General features: G+C 37.6%; 1 protein-coding gene across 1 annotated transcript in view; it reads left to right on the forward strand.

Moving 5' to 3' along the window:
• Positions 1 to 9,999: 9,999 nt before the first annotated feature.
• Positions 10,000 to 24,571, forward strand: part of LOC119775492 (neuronal acetylcholine receptor subunit alpha-7-like) — a 78,339-nt gene continuing 63,767 nt past the window's right edge. The window contains exons 1-2 of the mRNA XM_038273488.1: positions 10,000 to 10,485; positions 19,567 to 19,706. Coding sequence (XP_038129416.1) covers positions 10,407 to 10,485; positions 19,567 to 19,706 — 219 coding nt within the window. The 5' untranslated portion in view covers positions 10,000 to 10,406. The remainder of the gene's footprint in view (positions 10,486 to 19,566; positions 19,707 to 24,571) is intronic.

Raw genomic sequence — 24,571 nt, forward strand, 5'->3', positions numbered from 1 at the left:
TTAATAGTTTTTCTGTGTTTAAAAGAGTGATATACTCTGCTTAGGCTACTGGAATAAGTTTGACAGTTCTGAATATGCATCATAGATTAGTCCTAGATCGGGAAGAATTCTGTTGCTTTGCAATTGACATCCATGACCTCTATAAGTTTGTCTCTCTTTTGTGCTACTTGTTTGGTCTTGCTTATTGAACACTGATTGTTACAGTCGGCTTGTGGTTAAAAAAATATAGCCTTATTAATGTTAATGGAAAATGTCCTTGAAGAAGAGACTATACTCTTACATTATTGCCTGCATTTGTTTTGCAATATGCTCCACAGTCAAACAGAATATATTGTCCTTAATAAAATATCTGTCTCAGCCAGCACATTGATTGATACAGCTTTTACCCTGCTTAGATGCAAATCCTGGCCGCCCTGTTTTGTAAGCTTCTGAGCAATCTCATGAGCCCTGGGGATCTCATGCCGCTTAATCTTATTCTGGAGGGAAAACACTTCAGCTGCTCAGTTCTCATTTCAACCTGCTGACCGGATTGAGAAGAAACCAACTCCTCAGATAGCAAGACCCTCAAGTATACTATTACCTGTATTTCTAACATAACTTACTGCTAAATCTAAACATACATCTATAATAACATCAGTTGCCTACACCCATGTGCTAACTAATACCAGAACATAAAAGGAATCATAACCTGACCCTCATTCCACACTGCTTGCCAGGAGTTCGTAGGTAAGAAAAAACTAAAACAAGGAGATTTTCAAGAGAGTACAAAGCATAGTGTGATAATTATTGAAACACACTTTGACACAATATATAATTTTCAGTCACCTATTTATTTCATGTTATTTCTGTAAATTTACTCTAATAAAGTTGATTAATTAAATAGACCAATTAAATGAATGCCCTATGAATTGTTCCTACAAATTGAGTGAGTGTGCAATGACAATTGCTGCTTGAGCTACATCAGCTAACTTGTATAGCCATTTCTACTTACCATTCGTGAAGCTCATATCAGTCTCATTTTCTGTGATTTCAGACGTTGAACTGGCAGATTCCTCTAAGGCTATATCTGTGGATTCACAGGCAGCTGAGTGTAGTTTATTTTCTCTTTATTTTGGCCGTTGCTCCAAGCATCGGAAATCCTTTAGCTTTTGCATCTCTCCACTTGTTTCAGTTTAACATGTTTCCGCTACATCCAGGGAGACAGAAGCAGAAATGCAAAAGGCACACAGAAACACTGATCCATAGGTGGGCTAAAAAATACTGCAGAATTGGAAAATTGGACAAAATAAAAGAGAAAGATTGAAAGGAGCCCTATGTCCCCCAGCAGTCTAAGGCTATAGCAGCATGACTTTAGAGGTGGCTCAGGATAACCCAAGCCAATCTGTCTTTAAGCTTTAATCAAAAATGAGAAATTTAAGCCTAGTCTTAAAAGTAAGCATGGTGTCTGTCTCACAGACTAAAATAGGTAATTGTTTACACAGGAGATGAGCCTGATAAGATCTGCGTCCCATTCTTCTTTTAGAAATATAGTAAACCTGCAGATTGAGAGCAAAGAGCCCTGTTTGGAAAACACGGACTGTGTTCAAATTTATGGTCTGCGTCTTCCAAGGATGCGGTCTACGTGTACTGGATCCTTCGAAGCCTGTGAAAATAAGGAGACAGAAAGAGTGATGGATGTGAATTCAAACAGGTCTAGCCTTCGGCAGCTTTTACCGCCATGCGCTCTGTCGCATGGCAACCATGAAAGTTTTTTTTTTTCTTTTTTTTATGGTAAAGTAAACAAAGACTACACCCATGAGAATACAGAATGGAATAAAGGTGACAAATGAATGAACAAATGAAAGCAAATTTAATAATAGAAACCTTAGTCAGTTAAATAACATGTTGCTGTCAATTTGCACATCTCTGATGTTGCTGCTATTTTTCAAATATCCATCAATGTAAAAATGTCCATAGCTGTATATTGGTCATTTATTCTCCAGGTGCACAGTTTTTTGTATTGTTAAGACACTTACAGTACAGTATTGTATTGTTAATCTTTTAACTCTTCGCTATTATGTTATTCTTATACATTAAACTGAGGTCCACATTTGTATGACCATTTTTCCTATAATCTTTCTGCTGCTCTAAACACCAGAATTTCCCCCATTCTGGGACAATAAAGGGATTTTCTATTCTATTCTATAAAGGGGTAGAAAGATATAAGTAAATCTAAACAATGTATATTTAAAAATGTATCTGCAAAATCTGCTATATTCAACAACAAAAAATACTTAGTTAAGCAAACTGTGCAAAATAGAAATATCAGGGTCCCCACAATGCAGATATATTACAATCTGTCCTTAAAGTACAGCCAAAACCATTTACATGGTAACAGATAAAAACCTTTAGATAAATCCAATATTACCCGCCACATATCTGACTCAATAACCATTAAAACAACTATTTTCATTCATTTCAGAGGGAACTATTCACGTACTTGTATTATATTAAACTGAACTTCCAATATTCACCACTGTTCGGCGCAAAGCATCTTTTTCCTCTGATCACGAAGCAGACGGCTTGCTTGGTCTGGTAATAAATCCTGGGATAACCAAGGATAGCTAGGATACACTGAATAATGATACAATAAAAAGAAAGACGCATATACAGGCCGCAAAACGAGGAGTCTTGGAATCCGACCAGACCTCGTCCGCCACACTATGACATAATCCGCCTTCGAATCTGGCCTTATGCTGACACAATCCATAAATTCAAATGCAGCCAAGGATTGATCAGAGGTTTAATATAAAATGGAGCTTAGTTATTTAGGGCTTTACACATGAGAAGGAGGATTTCACATTCTTATTTGTATTTAACATTAATTCAATGAGGGGAACAAATAGGAGAAATATATATATATATATATATATATATATATATATATATATATATATAAATTTTTTTTATTTTCAGCAGAACTCTGGCAGAGGCATGTTGGATCTGTAAGGGTTCTGCCCTCTGCTTGGGTTAATTTTTAGGTTGTTTTTTTTCTATGTTTTTGTAGTTGATTTGTTTAACATCTGTTCACCCTGATGACACATGACTGCGTCCCCAGGTTCACCACCAATCACATCGTGAAGTTTGCAGACGACACCATGGTGGTGGGCCTCATCGGTAATGACAACGACCAGAACTACAGAGAGGAGGTGGAGCAGCTGGTGGACTGGTACTGGATTAACAGCCTGATCCTGAACATGGAGAATACAAAGGAGATCATCTTAGACTTCAGGAAACACCGGCCTAACCACATTCCAAGGGTCATCAACAGCTCAGCTGTGGAGGTGGTCAAAAGCACCAAATTCCTGGGGGTGCACATCACAGACACCCTCAACTGGAATGTAAACACCACCTCACTGATCAAAAGGGCACAAAAGCACACGTTTTTCTTGCGGAGGATGAGGAGAGCTCACCTGCCTCCACCCATCCTCACCACCTTCTACAGAAGTAGCATAGAGGGCGTTCTGACCAGCTGTCTCACTGTGTTTTGTGGAGGCTGCAGCGCGTCAGACTGGAAGAAGGTGAGAAGAGTGGTGAGAACTGCAAAGAAGATCATTGGGACTCCTCTTCTCTCCATTAAAGACATTTCATCCCAGCGCTGCGTGTCCTGAGCCAACCCAAATGGACTGTTCTCCATGCTGCCCTCTGGGAAGACTCTGAGGCATTCCATGCGGGTCCAGCAGATTCCATAACAGTTTGTTCCCCATTGCCATTAGACTGCTGAATGTCATGTAAAATGACTTATTTTATTGTATTTCATTATATATATTAGGGCTGCAACTAACGATTATTTTAAAAATCGATGAATCGGACGATTATTTTTTCGATTAATCGATGAATCGGACAAAATATATTTTTTATATGAACCTCTTTATTCCAAAATAAAAATTTTAGACAGAACAAACAAGCACACAAGTACAGGTTGCTCATTAACTGTACTGGTGCAATATGAAAAATAAATGTTTGTGTTAAAACTACGCAAACTTACATGAGAAATGTAGCTGTACATTCACAAAATATAGGCTACTTTGTTTCATAAAGCACATAAAAAGACATTTTTGTTTTTAAAGCCCCTAAGGGGTTCAAACAATAGGTCCCCCCATTTCAACTAATGAGTTTTTTTTAGACTAGAAGAGTTCTGCCTTTTAAGACAGGAAAGTATAGCAGTTAAAGTTGCTACTTGAGAAAATACTGAACCATAGAGATAAAAATAGCCCTGTGATTCAAATTATAAATTGTATTTGGAATAAAAATTAGAGAACTAGGGGTGCTAAAAAACACATCCTCCAAAGACAGATATTTACATGGGAATGTGGCATATAATTAATTGACATATTACTGATCTTGCTGGATTTTATTCTGCTTTACTTCCATAAATTGCAGGATCTTCTTTACTTTATCTTTGCCAGAAGATTTAAACTTTAAAAGCCTTGCCCTCATAATTTGCAAGTTAATTTATTTATAAAGTAAATGTAAACACTGCTTAAGCTAATTCAAATGAAATTAAAAGTAAAATAAGTAGCCAACCTTATCACTGTCTGTAACCTACTAACATGGTAAGGAAAGCATCAGATGAGCTACCTGAGAAACTAACATAACGTTTCCCCACTTTAAAACCAAACAAACATGGTGGTTCCGTGCCATGTTAATTTGTTTAGACAAAAGTTGCATGTTACGACTTTTTTCGCTTTACAAAGCGCAGGCTATTTTAATTATTGTGATCAATTTGCGCCATCAATCCCGGTGCATGCGCGCTTCATTTGCAGTCTGGACGCTGAGGCTCTGACTGCAGCGCTGAGAGGGACTCCTTCGGGAAAACGTGGTTGGGGTGGGGGAGGCGCCCCACGGCAGAGTAGGAACGATACATGCTTTCACGTAAGAGTCTCCAAAAGCCGCCAGTGACACCGTAAAAAGTCGCCAGATTTGTCGCTAGTCGCTTTTTTGAAAAAATAGTCGCTGGAGGGGTCTGAAAAGTCACTAAATATAGCGACAAAGTCGCTGAGTTGGCAACACTGCACCTGCAGTGCTGACTCGCTCTGCCGTATTTTTTTGTCTTCCTCTTTCATTCAAGAGGCAGTGATGACGGCGCGGCGGATGACGCATTAATCGCGCGACACAACTAATCGATGATGAAATTCGTTGCCAACGCTTCTAAAAGTCGATTTTTATCGATTTTATTGATTCGTTGTTGCAGCCCTAATATATATTATATTTTACTATAAAAAAATGAAATGTTTGAACTGTAATTATACAGTCATATGTTTATATTACAGTTTTTATGTATTTTTTACTGTTTTCAAGGCTACACTTTAAAAAATGAAATTGTCTAAAGAGCTGTTTTTAAAGAAATTTCTCTTTGTTTACACTTTGGGCCGGATTTATCAAGATCCAATTTTGCGTGCAGTAATTTGCGCTCGCAAACTGGAATTTTGCACGAGGGGCTGAACCATGGTTTGCGGGTGATTTAACAAGAGCGATTGCGTAACTGGTGGCAGGTGCAAAACTGTTGGAGACGCCCTATTTAAATGATGGTTTTGCGCGTTTGGTGGTTTTGCGGCATGGCAAGTTTGGACAGCAGAAAGCGCAAAAGGAAATTCGACCCCATGGAAATGGAGGTGTTGGTGGATGAAGTCAACAAACATTTAAGTGAACTACAGCAAAAAAGTGTGACTGTCACACAGAGGAACGCTATATGTGAACAAATCTGTAATAAAGTAAACGCTGTTGGTGAAACCTTGCGAACAGTGGATGAAGTAAAAAGAAGATACCAGGATATAAGAAGGCGAACCAAAGAAAAACTGGCATATAACAAAACAACTACGAACAAAACAGGAGGGGGCACAGTAGATGAGATGCCTCTGACGAGCATTGAGGAACAAGTACAGCTGACGCTCTGTGAGGAGCAAATCACTGGAATTGCAGCTCCAAAATGTCAATGCTGGATAAACGAAATGTTTTGATGATCGTTTCCTCGTTCATTCCAAAAATATTCATACGGAGTGAAAAAATGCGTTCTCTGCGTCTTCTTGCTTCATTTCAATGTCTCCTTCTTGCGGCAATAACCGCTGCCATGTGTGCGCAATTACGCATACAGACCATTTGCACCTTCTTTTGAAACGTGTTAAATATAGAGTCAGATACCGTTAGCAAAATTGCTTTCAGGTTTGATAAATCACTTTGCGAGTGCTAAATTAATATATTTACATGTTCTCCTCCCACAAGACGCACTTTTGCGTGTAAACGCCCCATATTGCATATTCATTGCAGAAAAAGTACTAAATGGATAAGAGGCGCTATTTAGCACGTTTTAAAGACCAAATCCTTTTAGCACGCTGTTGATACACTATATTGCCAAAAGTATTTGCTCACCTGCCTTGACTCACATATGAGCTTAAGTGACATCCCGTTCCTAATCCATAGGGTTCAATATGACGTCGGTCCACCCTTTGCAGCTAGAACAGCTTCAACTCTTCTGGGAAGGCTGTCCACAAGGTTTAGGAGTGTGTTTATGGGAATTTTTGACCATTCTTCCAGAAGCGCATTTGTGAGGTCGCACACTGATGTTGGACGAGAAGGCCTGGCTCTCAGTCTCCGCTCTAATTCATCCCAAAGGTGTTCTATCGGGTTGAGGTCAGGACTCTGTGCAGGCCAGTCAAGTTCATCCACACCAGACTCTGTCATCCATGTCTTTATGGACCTTGCTTTGTGCACTGGTGCACAGTCATGTTGGAAGAGGAAGGGGCCAGCTCCAAACTGTTCCCACAAAGTTGGGAGCATGGAATTGTCCAAAATGTCTTGGTATGCTGAAGCATTCAGAGTTCCTTTCCTTGGAACTAAGGGGCCAAGCCCAGCTCCTGAAAAACAACCCCACACCATAATCCCCCCTTCACCAAACTTTACACTTGGCACAATGCAGTCAGACAAGTACTGTTCTCCTGGCAACCGCCAAACCCAGACCCGTCCATCAGATTGCCAGATGGAGAAGCGCGATTCGTCACTCCAGAGAACGCGTCTCCACTGCTCTAGAGTCCAGTGGCGGCGTGCTTTACACCACCGCATCCGACGCTTTGCATTGCACTTGGTGATGTATGGCTTGGATGCAGCTGCTCGACCATGGAAACCCATTCCATGAAGCTCTCTGCGCACTGTTCTTGAGCTAATCTGAAGGCCACATGAAGTTTGGAGGTCTGTAGTGATTGACTCTGCAGAAAGTTGGCGACCTCTTCGCACTATGCGCTTCAGCATCCGCTGACCCCGCTCCGTCAGTTTACGTGGCCTACCTCTTCGTGGCTGAGTTGCTGTCGTTCCCAAACACTTCCATTTTCTTATAATACAGCTGACAGTTGACTGTGGAATATTTAGGAGCGAGGAAATTTCACGACTGGATTTGTTGCACAGGTGGCATCCTATCACAGTTCCACGCTGGAATTCACTGAGCTCCTGAGAGCGACCCATTCTTTCACAAATGTTTGTAAAAACAGTCTGCATGCCTAGGTGCTTGAATTTATACACCTGTGGCCATGGAAGTGATTGGAACACCTGATTCCAATAATTTGGATGGGTGAGCAAATACTTTTGGCAATATAGTGTAGATCAGTTTGTACATTTTTTAGCGTGCGCAGTGAAATAGCTCACGTTTTTATACACGCAAACCTTTGATAGATCCGGCCCTTTGTGTATACAAAATAACAAAATAAATCTGAATAAGTCTAAGACTGATTTCTACCAGTGCTGAGTTCTTTAGTTACCCTCTGTTGCCTCCTTGTGCTTGTTTCCTTTCCCTTTGGCTTCCTCCTAGTTGGTCTTGTCCACACCTGTTCCCAATCTGCTGATTAGCCTGTCTTGGCTCAGTCTCCCAATATATACAGCACCTCTGTAATTATGATGTGGTGTATATATTGGATTAGTTTCTTAGCATCATTCCTAGACAGGATATTTTTTATTTTTTGCAATATACAGGAGATAAAAAAATTATATTATTGAAAGCTGCTTGGCAATTGATATGCCACATATCTCCAAAATCAATAACAAACAAGAAGGATGTTTCCACAAACTCCCTTTTAAAGGTATAGTTGATTCATTTTTTCCCCCCAGGTGGATCCCCAAAATTTGTGCTCCTCCTAATTGTCAGTCATTCTGGTGATATGTTTACTAAAGACCGTCCTACGGCCTCCTCCCCATTTTAACTTAGCGATGGTGAGTCTGACATAGTGGAAAAATTTAAAATCTTCTTTTGGAAAGTAAACATTTATGAGGGGTGCATACAGTAACATTTAAACAAAGCGTACATGAGGAGAAATGGGCACCTGAAGGCTCTCACACACACCTGTGCTTCCCTCTCGGAAGCAGGCACAGGGTTGTGCATGTGCAATTTTTTAAAGTGGAGAGGGTGGGTCTTTTCAAAACTTTGTGAAAATCCTTCACTATACCTTTAATTAAAATAAAAAACAGCACGTATTTCAGTAATAAAATCCAAAAATAAGTTTCTGTTTTTAGCAAGAAGCAGAATGTGGTCCTTAAAAGACAATTGATAATCAATTAGAAAAACTAAATATTCAAAACTGAACACCAACTCAATTTGTTGACCTTTTCTTGTTGAAAGTTTTTGATTCAGTAAAGATCTCATGATTGCTGAAGAAATAAAAAGCATACATTTACACAGTAAATTGTGCACTGTAAAGTAACACATTCAGAGTGCATTTGGTCCCACTCAGAATTAGTGTTAAATTAGAACTCAATATAGTGTATATCTTACTCCAGTTGTTGTTGGAATAACTCTTAAAGAGTCAATTTAATTTGACACTCCATTTAAAACTTTAAAATTCAGAGTGTAGGTTTGTCACCATTTAGTATAAATTGAAGATGACAAAGCTGTTCCTGAACTTAATCAAAAACATGTTGTAAATATTTAAAGGCCTTAGCAGGGGTAGGTGCTACACAGTATGTGACAGCATGATTAGCATAGTAATGGAAAAAAAGAAGTTGGAATATTCTGTCCTAGGTCATTTATGTAAAGTGTAAATAAAAGAAGGGGTAGTACAGAACCCTGAGGCATGCCCCCTTTTCACACATAACACATTTGAGAATAAGCTCTGAGCTTAAAGTTCTTTTTTTATTTTGATTTTACGTTATTACATCATGTTCTACTCACCCATATGAGTTTTGTGTCATTTTGAGCCGTTCTGAAGATATTCGGTTAGGTTACATCCAAGTAACGTCTTCCTATGGGCAACGACTTGAAGGCACAAACTAAACTGTTCATGATTTATCATTTATGGTATTTCAGCATTCATAACATGTAGGCGAATCACTGTCCCCCAGGCATCCGCTGTTATATTTTTTCTATTTATATTTTTTAAAAACAAAGCGGAATGCTCCCGTAGGAAAATGTTACTTGGATATAAGCTAACCAAGTATCTTCACAACAGCTCCAAATGACACAAAACTCATATGGGTGAGTAGAAGATGATGTAATAACGTAAAGTTAAGGGCCCAATGTAAAAAGATTCAGTGTTCCCTTTTAAGCTCTTTTATTTTCACTTTATTACATTTACATCGCGTTCTTCAGATAACAACTGACAACAGTTTCCTGAGAATAAAATAAAACACTGAGCTACTCCTTTTAGTTGCTCTAACGTGTTTATCTAAGAAAGGTCAATTTATATTTCTTAAGTGTTCAACTTACTTTAACTTTTTCAACTCACCTGTACGGATATATGCTACAACAACACAATCGTTATTTTCTGTTTTTTAATAAGAAAAACTAATAATTGGTGCAGAGATTCGGGGAGGGGGAATGAAACTAAAGAGACAAATATATGCGAATATTAAGGTGTAATTTTTACCTTTAGTTCTCTAACATCAAAAACCAGTTGAATCATTCTAAGTCGTATTGTCAAATAAATTCGGGTTAAGGGTGTGGCTTCTCGTCCTCTGGCAGAGATGTATTGGCATCATCAACATTTAATAGCGCTCTTTCTACCTTCCTGTATTTAACGAGCCTCCAGGTTGCAGCGGATACCAACCTGGAGAAGTTTGACGGTGCGCTCAGCTGACAGGCTGTCGGTTACCATTAGGAAACACGCTGCTCCGCAGGTTTGATACATGAAACAATATATATAAGCACAATAAGAGATAAGGGAGAGAGAGGACAGAGCTGGATCCAAAGTGACTTTTGAAGTCACAGGAAACCTAAACACAAGAAGACAGACATCCTGTGCTCGCGTGTCTTCGTCTGCCCTGTCATCAGAGGAGGAGGAGGACAGAGACAGACGTACCGGAGGGAGAGCAGCACCAGCAGTCTGTCAAAGCGCCTCTTCTACCAACTTTGACGTTTCTTCTTGGCTTCAGGGGAGACTTCATGTCTAATGCTTAAGATGGAGCTCCGAAAGAGAAATGGATCTGTTTTGGTTGGAGTTTATCTTTGGGCGATGTTTTACTATCAAGGTAGGTAACTGTATGTTACATTTTCCCCGTTATTCATCAAAATGCGCATATTTCCATGCAGTTTTTTTTTTTTTTTTCCTGGGCGACCATGTCTGTGAGGAAGGTTAGAATGTCTGTTTGAGAGATTTGTTCAGATGCGGCCACATCTGGTACGAGAGACAAATTTATACGCACGTGAGAAACAAAACGCTCCAGAGCCCCCATGTGGATTCTTATGCATGTTTTGTGTTTTTCAGTCAGAAAAGTAATCCCCGCATAGACTATTTGCATTGGTTTTCTACATTCGTTTTGCTTTATTTCAATTTCAATCTAATGCCATAATTAAGTAACCATGACACAAATTGCAAAAATTGATGTGATGAATTAGTGTGCGTAAAAGCCAACTGCAGGATCTGCCTCTCAATATGGAGTACGTCCCGCAGGTGAACACAGTTCATGAGGTCGATCACTGAAATCTGCAGTTGCAGACCCAGTTAATCTGCATGATAATAAGGAGCAGAAACTACATGAATCCTCCAGCTGGCGGCTATAGGCTACCACAGGTTTCAACATATGTTAAGCTTTATTGTCATTGTCATGGAATCCAGCAGATTCCATAACAGTTTCTTCCCCACTGCCATTAGACTGTTGAATGTTGCGTAAAATGGGTTATTTTATTTATAAAAAAAAAAAAAAGTTTAAATGTTTTAATGTTGTCAAGGCTGCACTTTAAAAAATGAAATTGTCTAGAGCTGTTTTAAACAAAATTTCTTTTTGTATACACTCGTGTATACAAAATGACTAAAGCTAAGTCTAAGTGTCTCTTAAGCTGCTCCTTCATACTACCTTAAATTACTTTTTTGCGTTAAAGTAAGAGACACTTACAAGACATCAACCAAAAAAAATACACCAACCAAGAAAAAAAAATGCACAGGCTTGCACACACCCACTCCATATGGATACAGACAACCAATAAGAACAAAATAAATGAGAATTCATGCTTAAAAAGTGTAGGATTTTTTTTCCTGATTTACAATATTAGTGTAAGTAACGGAAAGAACAGTATAAAGTCATTATTACACCAGCCAACGGAAGGCTTTGGCTTTCGCCATTTATTGCAATGGCTGTGATATTTACCCAGAATTACTTTAACTATATCATAAAGGCATATTAAGGTTATATTTTAGTTGGAATATATATTATTTTGATTACGAACCTGCTGTGGCAGTTCATAGTTAAAATGTTTGGGAAGTTGCAGAATGAGGGGCTGATGTCGTCATTAACACACTTATTCATGATGTAGCTTAGGGCACTCTTACTGATTGCATTCATTATTATTTCAAATATTAAAAAAAAAATTCACTGAAAACAAAATCGTGTAATTAAGACAAGGTATGAGGGTACATGATTGGATATCTAATTTGATTTGGATAATTGTCCATGTTTGCTGATTAGTTGCAGTGTAAAATACTTTATAATCAGCCTTGGGGACAGGCATAACAGAATAGTGAGAGCAATAAGACCTCCTTTTAGATGTTTTAATGACTTGAGAGTGTTTGGGAATTTGCTGAAACTTTAATTTACATATTTCATCCTAAAGGGTTGAAAATGCACCTGCGTTGTCATCTTTGTGCAGTTCCAGACATACATGGATTTGTTAGAAAATCTTGTAAATAAATATGCTTGGAATTAGATTTGAAAACTTCTTAGAGTCTTCATCATGTGCAGATTGCCTAAGGGGGATGCATATTTTGCCTGTCTTTGTAAAGGGAGCACTTTTCACAAATTTTCACTGAGCTGAAATTTGTATATGTAGTAGTCTAAGTTAAATACCCTCAAAATGCTGCTGCAAAGAGTATCTTTGTTTAGATTTTTAAACAAATCAAAAGTAGAATGTAGTAATAACTTTAATCTCATAATAAAATCTAACTTGAAAATGTCAGATGAAAAAGTGGCTTTCAAGAGACAGATGAAGCTGGATGTTTGCCTCAATCCTCAGTCTTTAGTTGAGTAACTCAAAGTCTTAATTTCGTTTTCATGCAGTTGTCATGCACTCTATCATTCTCAACATTGAAATGTATGTTTATTTTTCCTGTTCTAGTTTTTACAGCTTGTAAGCTAACCTGCTTTTTTGGGATGCATTAAATATTCACTATGAGTCAGTCTTTGGTCTACTGGCCTGAAGTGGCTTTTTTCTGTGTTTTTCTTCGCTTGAAGCTACAGTACAGGCTGTTGGGGATGCCCCATGGAAAGCATTATGTTCATCAATTAAAATTAGGGGGGAAAAAAAACAAAAACGTAGATTTCCATTTTCCTTAAGGAGGGGTTGTTGTTTTTTTTACACCCCTTAAGGAAGGTTAGTTTTTAAATGTTGCAACTCAGGATGGCCATACTGGTATTGATTCATTTTAGAGATGTCCCGATCCAGGTTTTTGCACTTCTGATCCGATACCGATATTGTTTTTGGACTTCCGATCCGATACCGATACTGGCCGATACCAGCCTATCCGAGCATGTATTTAAGTTTAAGTTAAAGTATTTAGCCTTAGTTGTAAGACTCATGTTGAAAAGGGTTTTAGTACTCTTGATAACATCTAGCCAGCTAAATTAGGTGAGATTGAATAAAACACAATGCTTGGTAACAACAAACTTACCTGTTTATTAAGAGATAAACACAAACTGGACAAAATTATGAATAGCAATCTGAAATTGCACAGTGAACAGTAAAACCGTAAACAGTTAAAGGTGCAAGTATTACTGTAAGTTTTAATAAAAATGCAAAACAGGGAAACACTGGCGCAAAATAGTGGAATGGATCGTTTCAATCGGCGAAACTGGAAAATACGGACCGGATAAAAAAAAAAAAACTGGATCGGCATTTTACATGCTTTGCCGATACGCATTTTTTTGCCAATATCGGCGTCCCGATCTGATACGTGGATCGGATCGGGACAAGCCTAATTCATTTAATACTCAGTAGATTAAAACCTATTCAGTGAGTTCATAATACTTACTGAGATTCAAGAGAAAATAAAATACATTTAGTCACTGATGTTATATACATATTCTTGACTTGTTTCTTAAGAAGAGGACCAAGCTATTAATTTGTACTTTTCATTGTAGGGAAGAAAGATCACTCCTACTTCTGTGGGTCAGGAAGTAGATACAGCTCTTTGTACATATAGTGAGGAAAATAAGTATTCGAATATCCTGCTATTTTTGCAAGTTTTCCCACTTAGAAATCATGGAGGGGTGTGAAATTGTCATCAAAGGTGTTTTATCGGGGCCTGGGGCCTTTCTTGGGTTGACCCTCCTCAGAGTCTTCCACACTTCAGCAGTTTTGTGTGGTGCTGAATTTTTAGACCTTAGAATCTGCACATCTTGTTGATGTCATCCCCAGAAAAGAGGTAACCCTCATGCTGTTGGGAAAAAATTAAATATGGGAATGTCTCTGTTCCATTAGACACATGCACAGATATCCAGAAAATCTTGAACCAATCCCTTATCTTGTTTTCATTAAAAGGCCTCTTTTAAAAACTAGGGTGTTGTTGTGTTGATGTCCTGATTACATTTCGACCCTATTGCCATACTTCTTTACTATAATTAAAAAAACAAACAGAAATAAACTAGCCAGTCCAATACTAATCTGAACAAATTATCGTATTTTCCAGACTACAAACCGCTACTTTTTTCCCCACTCTTTGAAACTTATGACTTATGCAAAGTTGTAACTTTCCGTTTTTTCTTCAGCCGCCGGGGGGAAGAAGTAAAAGTTGGAAATCGATGAAAAAAGTGCACACGCACATGCTAGAAGGCATTGACCGAGAACAAATGTCCTTAATTCACACATTTGGCATTTATTTGCCCCATAAAACTGACTCACCAACGAAGAGACAAGACTTCTGCAGAGCTGAATTAAAGAGCTGACGAGCCCCCATCTTTATGAGAAGCTCTTACTTCGGGAGCCAATAATCTAATGGGAACCTGCATTCTTCTTTGTCACTAGAGAACATGTTTGGTGGGTTTTACAGCTGTTGTGAATGACTGTTTTATTCAATTCCCAGCCCGCTGGGAATTCATAATATTTTCTGATACTTTAAGATGTGCATTGCCCTCCCTGGTAGGGGTGGCAAATATTATTTTAATCAGATGTGATTCGGACTGTGATATATTGTTTATGAACACAAGCCCTACTACCTGTGTGTTAGAACAATAAATGAAAGAGTGATTTAAGCTCAAATTGTGGTCAAACACGTAATTATGCACATACATGAATCAGAATCAGAAATACTTTAATAATCCCAGGGGGAAGTTACTTTTGTTACACACTCCAGTTACAGTTATATATATATATAACTGTAACTGGATCTAAGAGCTAAGATCCTATGGGACTTCAAGATCCAGACTGACAAACAGGTGATGGCTAACCAACCAGACATCGTGTTGATCGACAAACAGCAGAAGAAGGCAGTAGTGATAGATGTGGCAATCCCAAGCGACAGCAACATCAAGAAGAAAGAACACGAGAAGCTTGAGAAATACCAAGGACTGAAGGAGGAGCTAGAAAAGATGTGGAAAGTAAGAGCAGCAGTGGTGCCAGTGGTAATTGGAGCACTAGGGGCTGTGACCCACAAACTGGGAGAGTGACTACAGCAGATTCCAGGTAAAACATCAGAGGTCTCTGTCCAAAAGAGCGCAGTCCTAGGAACAGCTAAGATACTGCGCAGAACCCTCAAACTCCCAGGCCTCTGGTAGAGGACCCGAGCTTGAGGATGACACATACCACCCCACGAGGGGTGAGAAAAACAGTTTTATATATATTTATATATATATTTTCCCACTGTGTACTCACTTACCCACTGCATCACAATATGCATTTCCTGCCATTTGGATATATGTATCTTTTTACCACAGCCCTCTGACTGGGTCTCTGCTACTCAGAATGTAGTTTCTTGGTTCATTTCACTCGAGTGCCTCTCCATATTTCTGTTGGCTGACAATCCCCCATCATTATGCAGATTTTCTTTCCATCCTGGATTTAGGGGTACCCAATCTGACACTTGCCATCACCATTTCACATAATGCACAGCAAGCTGTTCCTTTTAATTTTTGCTTCATTAGCTGTAAAGCCATCCACATAGTATCTCAGCTGTCGCTTGGTAATGCGTGAAATGTGTTGTGGTGCAACGACTCATTTGGATAGGGGTCAGTGGAGAAATGAGAGCTGAGACCGTTTCATTTTGCAGCAAAATTGTAAGTCTGAGGGACAGAGGATTTCAAAAAATTTCAATGTTCTCTTGATTGCAGTAACATTTGTAGTCAAAGCAGCTGTCTATTTATACATTTTTATATATTTATATTTTTTATGGATGGAAGGATTTTCTTTTAAGGAAATAACCAAGTCTTATTGTTGCTCATCCCTTCACTCAAAAAAATGTTTTTGTTGGATGAACATAAAAAAATTATGGAATGTATTGCCACCCAATCATTATATGCTAAATTAGCAAGAATTTTATGTTTTGTTTCACATTCATGTAAATATGCTAGTTCAACATAAGGTGTTGGTGTTTCTATTACTCAATTACAAGTGGTATGTCCAACATAATAATAATTGGTTGGGTGAACATATAAATATATGGAAAGTATTTCCACCCAATTATTACAGTACATGCTCATTTGGCAAAGGACAGATTTTTTGAATGAAATTAATTTAAACATGCAGAGTAAACAAAAGCTGGCATTAAAGTTAGCTAATTATGACAAGTAACTCCAATGTAACTTTTTAATGTAAGTTCTACATATGTATCCATATTTGGTTGCAGTGTAGGTGAGACAATTTAATTGGGTAGGTACAACTATATTTTAAAATGATACAAAACAACTATAATTGTGCCGATCCAACAAGACTAGCATTTGTCAATTGCTTGTTAAGAGTCCTTTCAGTCATATGAAAATCACAAGTTCAATAAGTCAATTCTGACATCTATATTTGTTTTAAAGAATGTACAAATTTCTCAACCTAGTTTGTGACACTTGATATCATGTTGAGAGCAGGGGGTGGATAAACACATAACAGCAAATGGGATTCCTTGAGATTGAACTTTATGGCAAATGCAGAGGAAAACAAAGACAAACATTTGACTTTACAAAAAAACTAAATACAATAAAAATAAAATCGCATTATTTTACATCCATGAATTAAAAAAAATAAACAGAATTCTTAAAATGTTTTCATATACTAGAACTCTACTTATGGTGTAATGCCACATTCAGATAGCAAGCGCTGGAAGCAGCAAAAAGCTTCTGCTGCTTCATTTTTGATTCTTGTCCACATTAAGGTCAGACTCCAGTAAAGTGTGTCCAGATGCTTCTGCTGCTCCTCCTGCTAACCCCTACAATTGCTGCACACTGGAATTGCATGGACTACACTAGAGAACTTTAAGCCATATATATGAAGGGGAAAATTTACAGGATTTTGTCTCATGAAAATCAATATTTCTATAGTATATGCTCATAGACTGTGCTAAATTCATTAAGGGACATGCATGCACTGTCCATCTACTGCATCATTGTGTCAACTGTGCTACCAACCAAAGTGTGTGTTAACCGGACTCTGCTATTGCTTATACGATGCTAAGCATATATATCACACTATGAAACACTCAGTGAACATCTAAAGGGGACAGTAATTCAATTCATTTTATTTATATTACACCACTTCACAAGACATGTCATCTCAAGACACTTTACAGTTAACCAGATCATACAGTCAAAAGGATTCAAAGTTTTCTATCTAAGGAAAAGCAGTTGATTGCGTCGACTCATTTACTCGGATGCAATCCCTCACACTAAGCATGCTTGTAGCGAGAGTGGAGAGGAAAAACTCCCTTTTAACAGGAAGAAACCTCCAGCAGAACCAGGCTCAGTGTGAGGAAACACACAGCCAGGCAGAGAATGAAGAGAGCACTTGCAGCCAGTCACAGTCAGAGAAACAAGACTACACTGAAAAAAACAGGCCGATCTCAAACATCTATAAACAAAGGTGTTGATGGCAGCAACACAGCTGATATTTCTCTCCAGGGTGGTCTCACAGCCATCTGGTGAACAGACCAGATGACGCTACTATGAGAAAAAGTGGAGAGAGCAGAATGTTAGAGATTGAACTAACGGATTCTGCAGAGTGGGAGAATAGAGATAAAATGAAGCAAAATGTTGAAAAGGGGTCCCTATGTCCTTCAGAAGTCTAAGCCTATAGCAACATAACTACAGAGATAGCTCAGAAAAACCTGAGCCACTCTAACTATAAGCTTAATCAAAAAGGAAAGTTTTAAGCCTACTCTTAAAAGTAGGTGGCACACTACTACCATCTTCTATTCTGGAGTTTTGCACGTCACTTGATATCTTACCCAATAAGCATTAGGGTCTGTCAGCATAACTGAATTTAGTAAATGCTAACTTATTCCAAATTGTGTTAAAATAATATTACTTAATGATGTTCAACCACAAAATATAACTATATATAGTAAAACAAACATTTCACACACATTAATTTAGCATACACCGAATCTGGCTTTTTCAATTTTTTTCTGCTATTCTGTTGAGATAATCACCTTTAAGTTTTTATTCTTTTATTTTGTACATGTATTTTTCTGCAATGTTATCTGAAAATATGAAAGCAAAAACAACAATGCAATATGCCAAAATATTTAATATCGCTTTTAAAGGAAATCTATAACTTTCTCAAATAAAAACAAAACAGTGATTCACTCGCCGCATGGAACCAGATGGTGCTTCACCACTGGTTTGTCTTTTAATTAAATTGTCCATTTTTAGTACAAACATAATTCATTGAATGGTGATGTCAATGAATACATGTAGATATGAGACATGGCATTTATATAGACTATAAGATTACATGTATCATGTTTCACACTTTCTGTTAAATTACACCAGATATTTTCTGATTTGGGCCAAATAACAAAATCATTTTTATTTTTAAATGCCTGAATAATGGAGAGGAGAATATTATTTTAAGCAAATAAAAATTGCTTTACATTTCAACAAATTAAGAAAGTCAAGATAGTGAAGTCATGATTTTATGAGGTCCTGAAAGGTTAATTCACAACATTTGAATTAATTAGAATTACCCTTGTGAATACATTTTACTGAAACACCCCTAAAACAATGGGTCCTTATATGATATTATACAGAGAGAGAGAGAGAGAGAAAGAGAGAGAGAGAAAAAATAATACAAGTCAAAAGGAAGACTATTGTGGCGATCCAGGAGTCTTGTCCATCTGTAAAAATTTAAGACCTTATTTTGACTCTGACATGTAGCTCAAACAGTTATGCATAAACTGAATGCTACCTAGCTCTAACATCTAGGTATCATACTGCCCAGGAAGCAGACAGGTTCTGAGCCCCAGATGAAACAGTTTTAGACTGAACTATGTTAATAAGCAATAGAAAAACAGCAACATGCCTTGTGAGTACACTGTCTAAAGTAAGAGACTGAATTTACCAATTCTCATGATAATTCCCCATTTTTCCTAAATTTGCTGCTATATCAGGATACTTTATAAACAAGCCTGAATTGTATAATGCTGCAAAAAGATTTCCAGAATAACATTATTAATTTGCTGTACAATTGCAACAAGTGCAGTAGCAGGACCAGCAAGAGAGTCAAAAATTAAATTGACAGTAGCACTTAAACAAAAATTTACTCATAAAGTTGTCATCCAAGAAAATACTAAACGGCTGCTCAAGCTGGCCTACTAAATTTAAAAGGATCAATGAATATCTTTATTTCAGACAATCCATAAAAAGTACCAAATTCAACACGTGCAGACCTTTATAATAAGAGATATGTATAATTATGTTATCTTTATAATTGAGTGCTTATGTAATTTTTTTTACTCTGTCCCAGGATTGACAGCATAAGATTATTATTTTTTTGTATGGGACAGAAGTGAAAACCTATTTAACTTTAACCCTCTACAAACCACTTGTATATTATACTCCGATCAGATTATCAACTCTTCTTTCTGTTGAACAAGTTTTCTACCTGATTTTCTTTAGTAATTCTCCATTTATCCCTTCCAGCTTGTCATGGCGGAGTGTACCAGAGGAAACTGTACAATGAGCTGTTGGCAAACTACAACCGTCTAGAGAGACCAGTCCAAAATGACTCTGCACCTATTCTTGTGGAACTTGGCTTGACATTGCTACAGATTATTGATGTGGTAAGTTTTTTTTTTTTTTTTTTTGTCGAATGTCTGTGTTCTGTAAAGTTCTTTCCCACCCATGCTGACTACTCTCATTGTATTTCTTAAATGATAAATTTAATGTTCATGCATATTCTTTGTGAATATTGCACCTCATTGTTCTTGTAGCCGATTTTAAAATCATTTTTCAAGCTAGTCTTCGGAAGAGCAAGTTGTTCCATATTATGCAAGAACAGATTAACTTAAAAACTGTGTACTTACAGTAGTAAAAGCCTTTGCACTCCAGACACGGTAGACTTAGTATAATAGTAATAGTTACCGAACAGCAGTATGAATCACCCTGGAGAGTATAGTAAAGTTCCGTAAAAGTATAGTAAAGTGTTTGTAGTAGTAAGCCAGCACCATCAAAGATGTTGCTAACAAAAGAGACCATGCCCATGGTGGGGATGCCAGTGTTTGTAGGAACCAATCTTAACACCTTGGCTGTGTCCAAATTAAGGGGCTGTACCCTACAAAGGCTGCATTTGTAGGGTGATCATATTATAGCGCTGCAAGACGGGCTGTTACAATTCCAAGACTGCATTCAAACCTGCTCGACAAATTAGTAGGCTACTTCTTTTCTGTAGATTTGAAGGATGTGTATCCTTCATAATTTGAAGAAGAATTGTCAAGAAGTGGAGAGGCAGAAATGGAGAATGACAATGGCAGTAATTGTGATTAAAAAATATATGTTAAACTTTTTGTGACCCCAAATTAACTGTTAAGATATTTTAGCTTCATAAAACTCAAATATTACCCTTTACTATGATGTTTCTGAATTTCATAACGGCTCCTGTGTTTTCCAATGTTAGCTGTGCTCACAGCCAACTTGTCCTTCTCCTGACTTCTGAGAGGAAAAAACAACATGACTCCTTGCACATTGTTTTACCACTGAGTTTCACCATGGGGTGAAATCAAACACCAATATGACTCCGTCAGATGATATTGAGCTATAAATGATTGGCTTATTTTGGTGTTTTATTTCTGACTGAGCAAATGTTGGCTGAAATAAAAGCTAAGCTTCACAACAAGTTCCTTTTATTTGAATTTAATGTTTTATTGGAAAGGCATAGCACATTAGAGATGAAAATGGCAATACTACACCAGTTCCTCTGTGATTAAATTAACCAAAGCAGAAAACATAAAGTCACAGGTGATGAAGCAGACTGAAAATGTTTTATCATTATCTCCTTTCTATGTCCTCTTTCTTTCATCTTTTCTCCTTTTTTTCTGTTTTTCCTCATCGATTCTATTTACATTGCAGTGTCCACATAATCTGTAAAACTCCCTGCATAATTATGACAATAGCTCTACTGCTCCACTTGTAAAAGTCAAGACAATTATTCTTATTGCCACATTGCCAGACAGGACACTGTTAAAAAAAGAAAGAAGAAAACATAAAGTCAGAATCCAGGCTTGTCATGACTCTAAACAGACCCAGTATTCAGGTAAGACAGACAGTGGGATTATTCAATTTATTTAATATGTCTATTAAAATTACGGGCTGCAGATCTGCAGTAGCAGCAGCTAGGGCATCTGAGGCAGGAAACTTGAGAGAGAGGAAAACACAGGTTAGTGACCACTTAAATTTAATGAAGTACGATTAAAAAGGTGAGTCACTAACCTGGTTTACAATTTCAGTCAGTGTCCAGAGAACAAGGTAGGATCCAGCCGGTGGGCTGCTAACAAGATGTCTACAGTGTCTCAGATGCTGCAGCCCCGGAGAACAGAGAAGAAGCAGGAGTCCAAAGACAGGTCAGGCAACCAGATCAGAATAGGAACATCGAGGCTCAGAGGTCCAGGCGTTCAAAGCCAGGTTGGAAAAACAGATCAGAACAGGATAGGGTTGTCAAAAGTATCGATAATCAAAAAAAGTATTGATACTGAAATGTTGTATCCGGATACAATACTCGTTTTTAAAAGTATAGACTCAGTGCCACCACCAGTGGCACCTAAGCAGTCATTCATCTAAAGTGCAGAATAGAGGACAATGCACTTTCAGAACACTGTGTGATTGAATAATTCTGTGCACTTTTCAGTTTCAGACTTTTTTTGTAAGAGCTGCAGCTGCTGAGATTTATTTTTGTTTCTTAACTGGTTTGGCTGGTGTCATTGTTATGTGTGCAAAGCATAGCCAAGGAAGGAACACTTAATTTAAATTTTATAAGTTTTTGTGCACAGCATACAGCCTCAAAATATTGTTCTTATTGTTTATTGTATTTTATTTATTAATGAAAATATTTCTGTAGAATTTTGTAGTCTTTTATCCTTGTGGTATCGAAAATGGTATCGAGTATCGAATATTTTCCTTAGTATCGGTATCGAGTTGAAAAGTTTAGTATCGTGACAACTAGGGATGCACAATATAATCGGCCCCCTATCGGTATCGGCCTGTATCGGCCTTCAAACTGAATATCGGACATCGGCCACCCCACCGATATTTAACCCGATATTTGATCAGCTTCTGAGTTTCTAAAGTCTAAAAAAATTAATAAAAATACTACTTCTTCTTCCTCAAAAACTTTTTTTTTACAGACTTAAAAACTTCTAAAGACGAGGGAAAAAATATTGATACATTAAAATATCACAATATCTTCATATGCTGATATATTGCCATTTAAAAACACCATATCAATCTCTTTTACTAATGAAATATTGCTATATGTCATCGTTATGCTACCAAATCCCCCGAAAATTCATGAAATTTTGCCATATTTTTATATGTTGATATATTGATGCGGTATCAATCTATTTTACTAACAAAATCTCACAAGAATTTGCAAAATATCACCAGCTTTAACATCGGTATCGATATCGGTTATCGGCTACATGAGTTTTAAAATATCGGCATATCGGATATCGGCCAAAATCCCAATATCATGCATCCCTAGTGACAACCCTAGAACAGGAACAACGAGGGTCAGAGGTCTAGTAGTCTGAAGCACGGTCAAGCAAACAGAACAGGAACAGGCAAGCTCAATGGTTGAGAGCCATGTCAGAATCAGGTAAACAGAAACACTACGGAAATGCTAAAAACACTTGCACCACTGGCTAGAGAGAAAAAGAGAGGCAGTAGCCGGTGGATCAGATGAGAGCTAATGAGCAACCGGGCAGAATTGGACGGGAATGAAATGAGTAATTAACCCAGTCATCAGTGCCAAGATCATGACAAGGCTATAGTGTTAAATTCATCCTCATTCCTGCAGAAAGAAAATTTGACCTTGTTGTCATCAACCTGATTGTTTGAGTTTAGGGTGGGGACAGCTAGGTTAGGCTAGACTGTCTAAATTCACAGCCACTCACTACAGGCCTGTTTGGTATTTGCTGTCCATCAGAACCCTTTAAGGATGCAGACCCAGTATTCATACACAACCTCTGTATTTGTCAGTGGTGTAGCACTCCTTCTTTGTTCTTCATTTCTGGGCTGTCCTTGGCTGGTATAGACATCTTGATGTTATTCTGAATGGCATGACCACTTGTAGAAACGTCTAATATCTTTGTTTTATCTTCTCTTTTTATCCCTTTTGTTTGATTATTATGTAAGCTAATGAAAAATTTATAAAATTACTATTTTAAGCGCACCAAAGTGGCCAAAAAAATTGGTTCTGACTTGAGCTGTGGGCTCAGTCACAAGAGGAGCTCACAGTGGAAACTGTCAAGTACCCAGATGCAAAACCTCTTTCGGTCAATCAGCTTTCATTGTACAGTACAAGGCACCAAAACATGGAAAACATTACCTGCAGAACTGAAGGGAGAGTCAAACTGGGTCCTTTTTAAACATAAACTTAAAGACTTTTTATTGAGAGGTCAGTCATGTGAACATTAATAATCTAACTGACCTGATCTCATTTCTGTGATGTTTTAGTGTGTAATTTGTTCTGTTGTTTCTTGTGTACAGTCACTGTGTTTTGTGTAAAAGCCTAACTGGGGACAGGCATTGAGAATTAGCCTTAGCTAAAATTTTGTAGTGTGTGACATGATTCATGAAACATACTTGTCCCTATCATATAAACGAAAAAAAAAAAACTAAAAAAAAAACTTAATATTTCCTTATTTTTTTCTTTAATTGTGTATATGCGTAAAATTAAAATCTACCATTGAAATAACAAAAATACTTCTTTGGAGTTTATCCATTGTTTGAATTTAAAACAAAAAGAATATTGTTATTTATTTCAATTCTGTTACTGATTCAGAGCTTTGAATGTAAGAGTGAAATCCTGAGCATTCCAATCCTGTATGAGTATCATACACTCTAATGAGATGCAGGTGTTTGGGTTTACACTCTTTAAACCTAAGTTTATCTAAATGCCTCTTTGTAATTTTTTATGTGTGTTTACAAACACAGAAAGTACTTCTACTTTTCTGTGTCCTCTACATTCCATTTCCCAAAAGACCATTAAATATAAAAAGGATCATATTGCCCAGTCTTTTTCATGTCAGACTTGTAGCTGTTATAAAGAAATATGCAGTTTAATTAGCTAGTATTTGCGTTACATTTTCCTACTGTTTCAAGTCTATTCTACCTTCTTTCATACAGAAAAACACATGGCGTCCTGCTGGTTAGACTCACCACATATACTGCTCAACCAAAAAAAAAAAAAAAAATCTGACATCACATTCCTGACCCAGCCCTGTCTTGAGACATGTACATCTCTTCATGCATGCTAAATAATGGGAGGAAGGGCTTGCAAACCTGCAATGTAGGCTTCCTGTTGCACTATTAATGTTAACTGTCTCCAGCTTCTGAAATAGCACAATGTCTGATTGTTTAAATGTGCTAAAACAACAAATCGGAGATAGTAGTTACTGAAGTGAGGTTCATTCCAGAAAGAGAGGTTTCCTTT

Source organism: Cyprinodon tularosa, unplaced genomic scaffold (genome assembly GCF_016077235.1).
Source record: "Cyprinodon tularosa strain WSP-4 unplaced genomic scaffold, ASM1607723v1 ctg873, whole genome shotgun sequence".
Taxonomy (NCBI): Eukaryota; Metazoa; Chordata; class Actinopteri; order Cyprinodontiformes; family Cyprinodontidae; genus Cyprinodon; species Cyprinodon tularosa.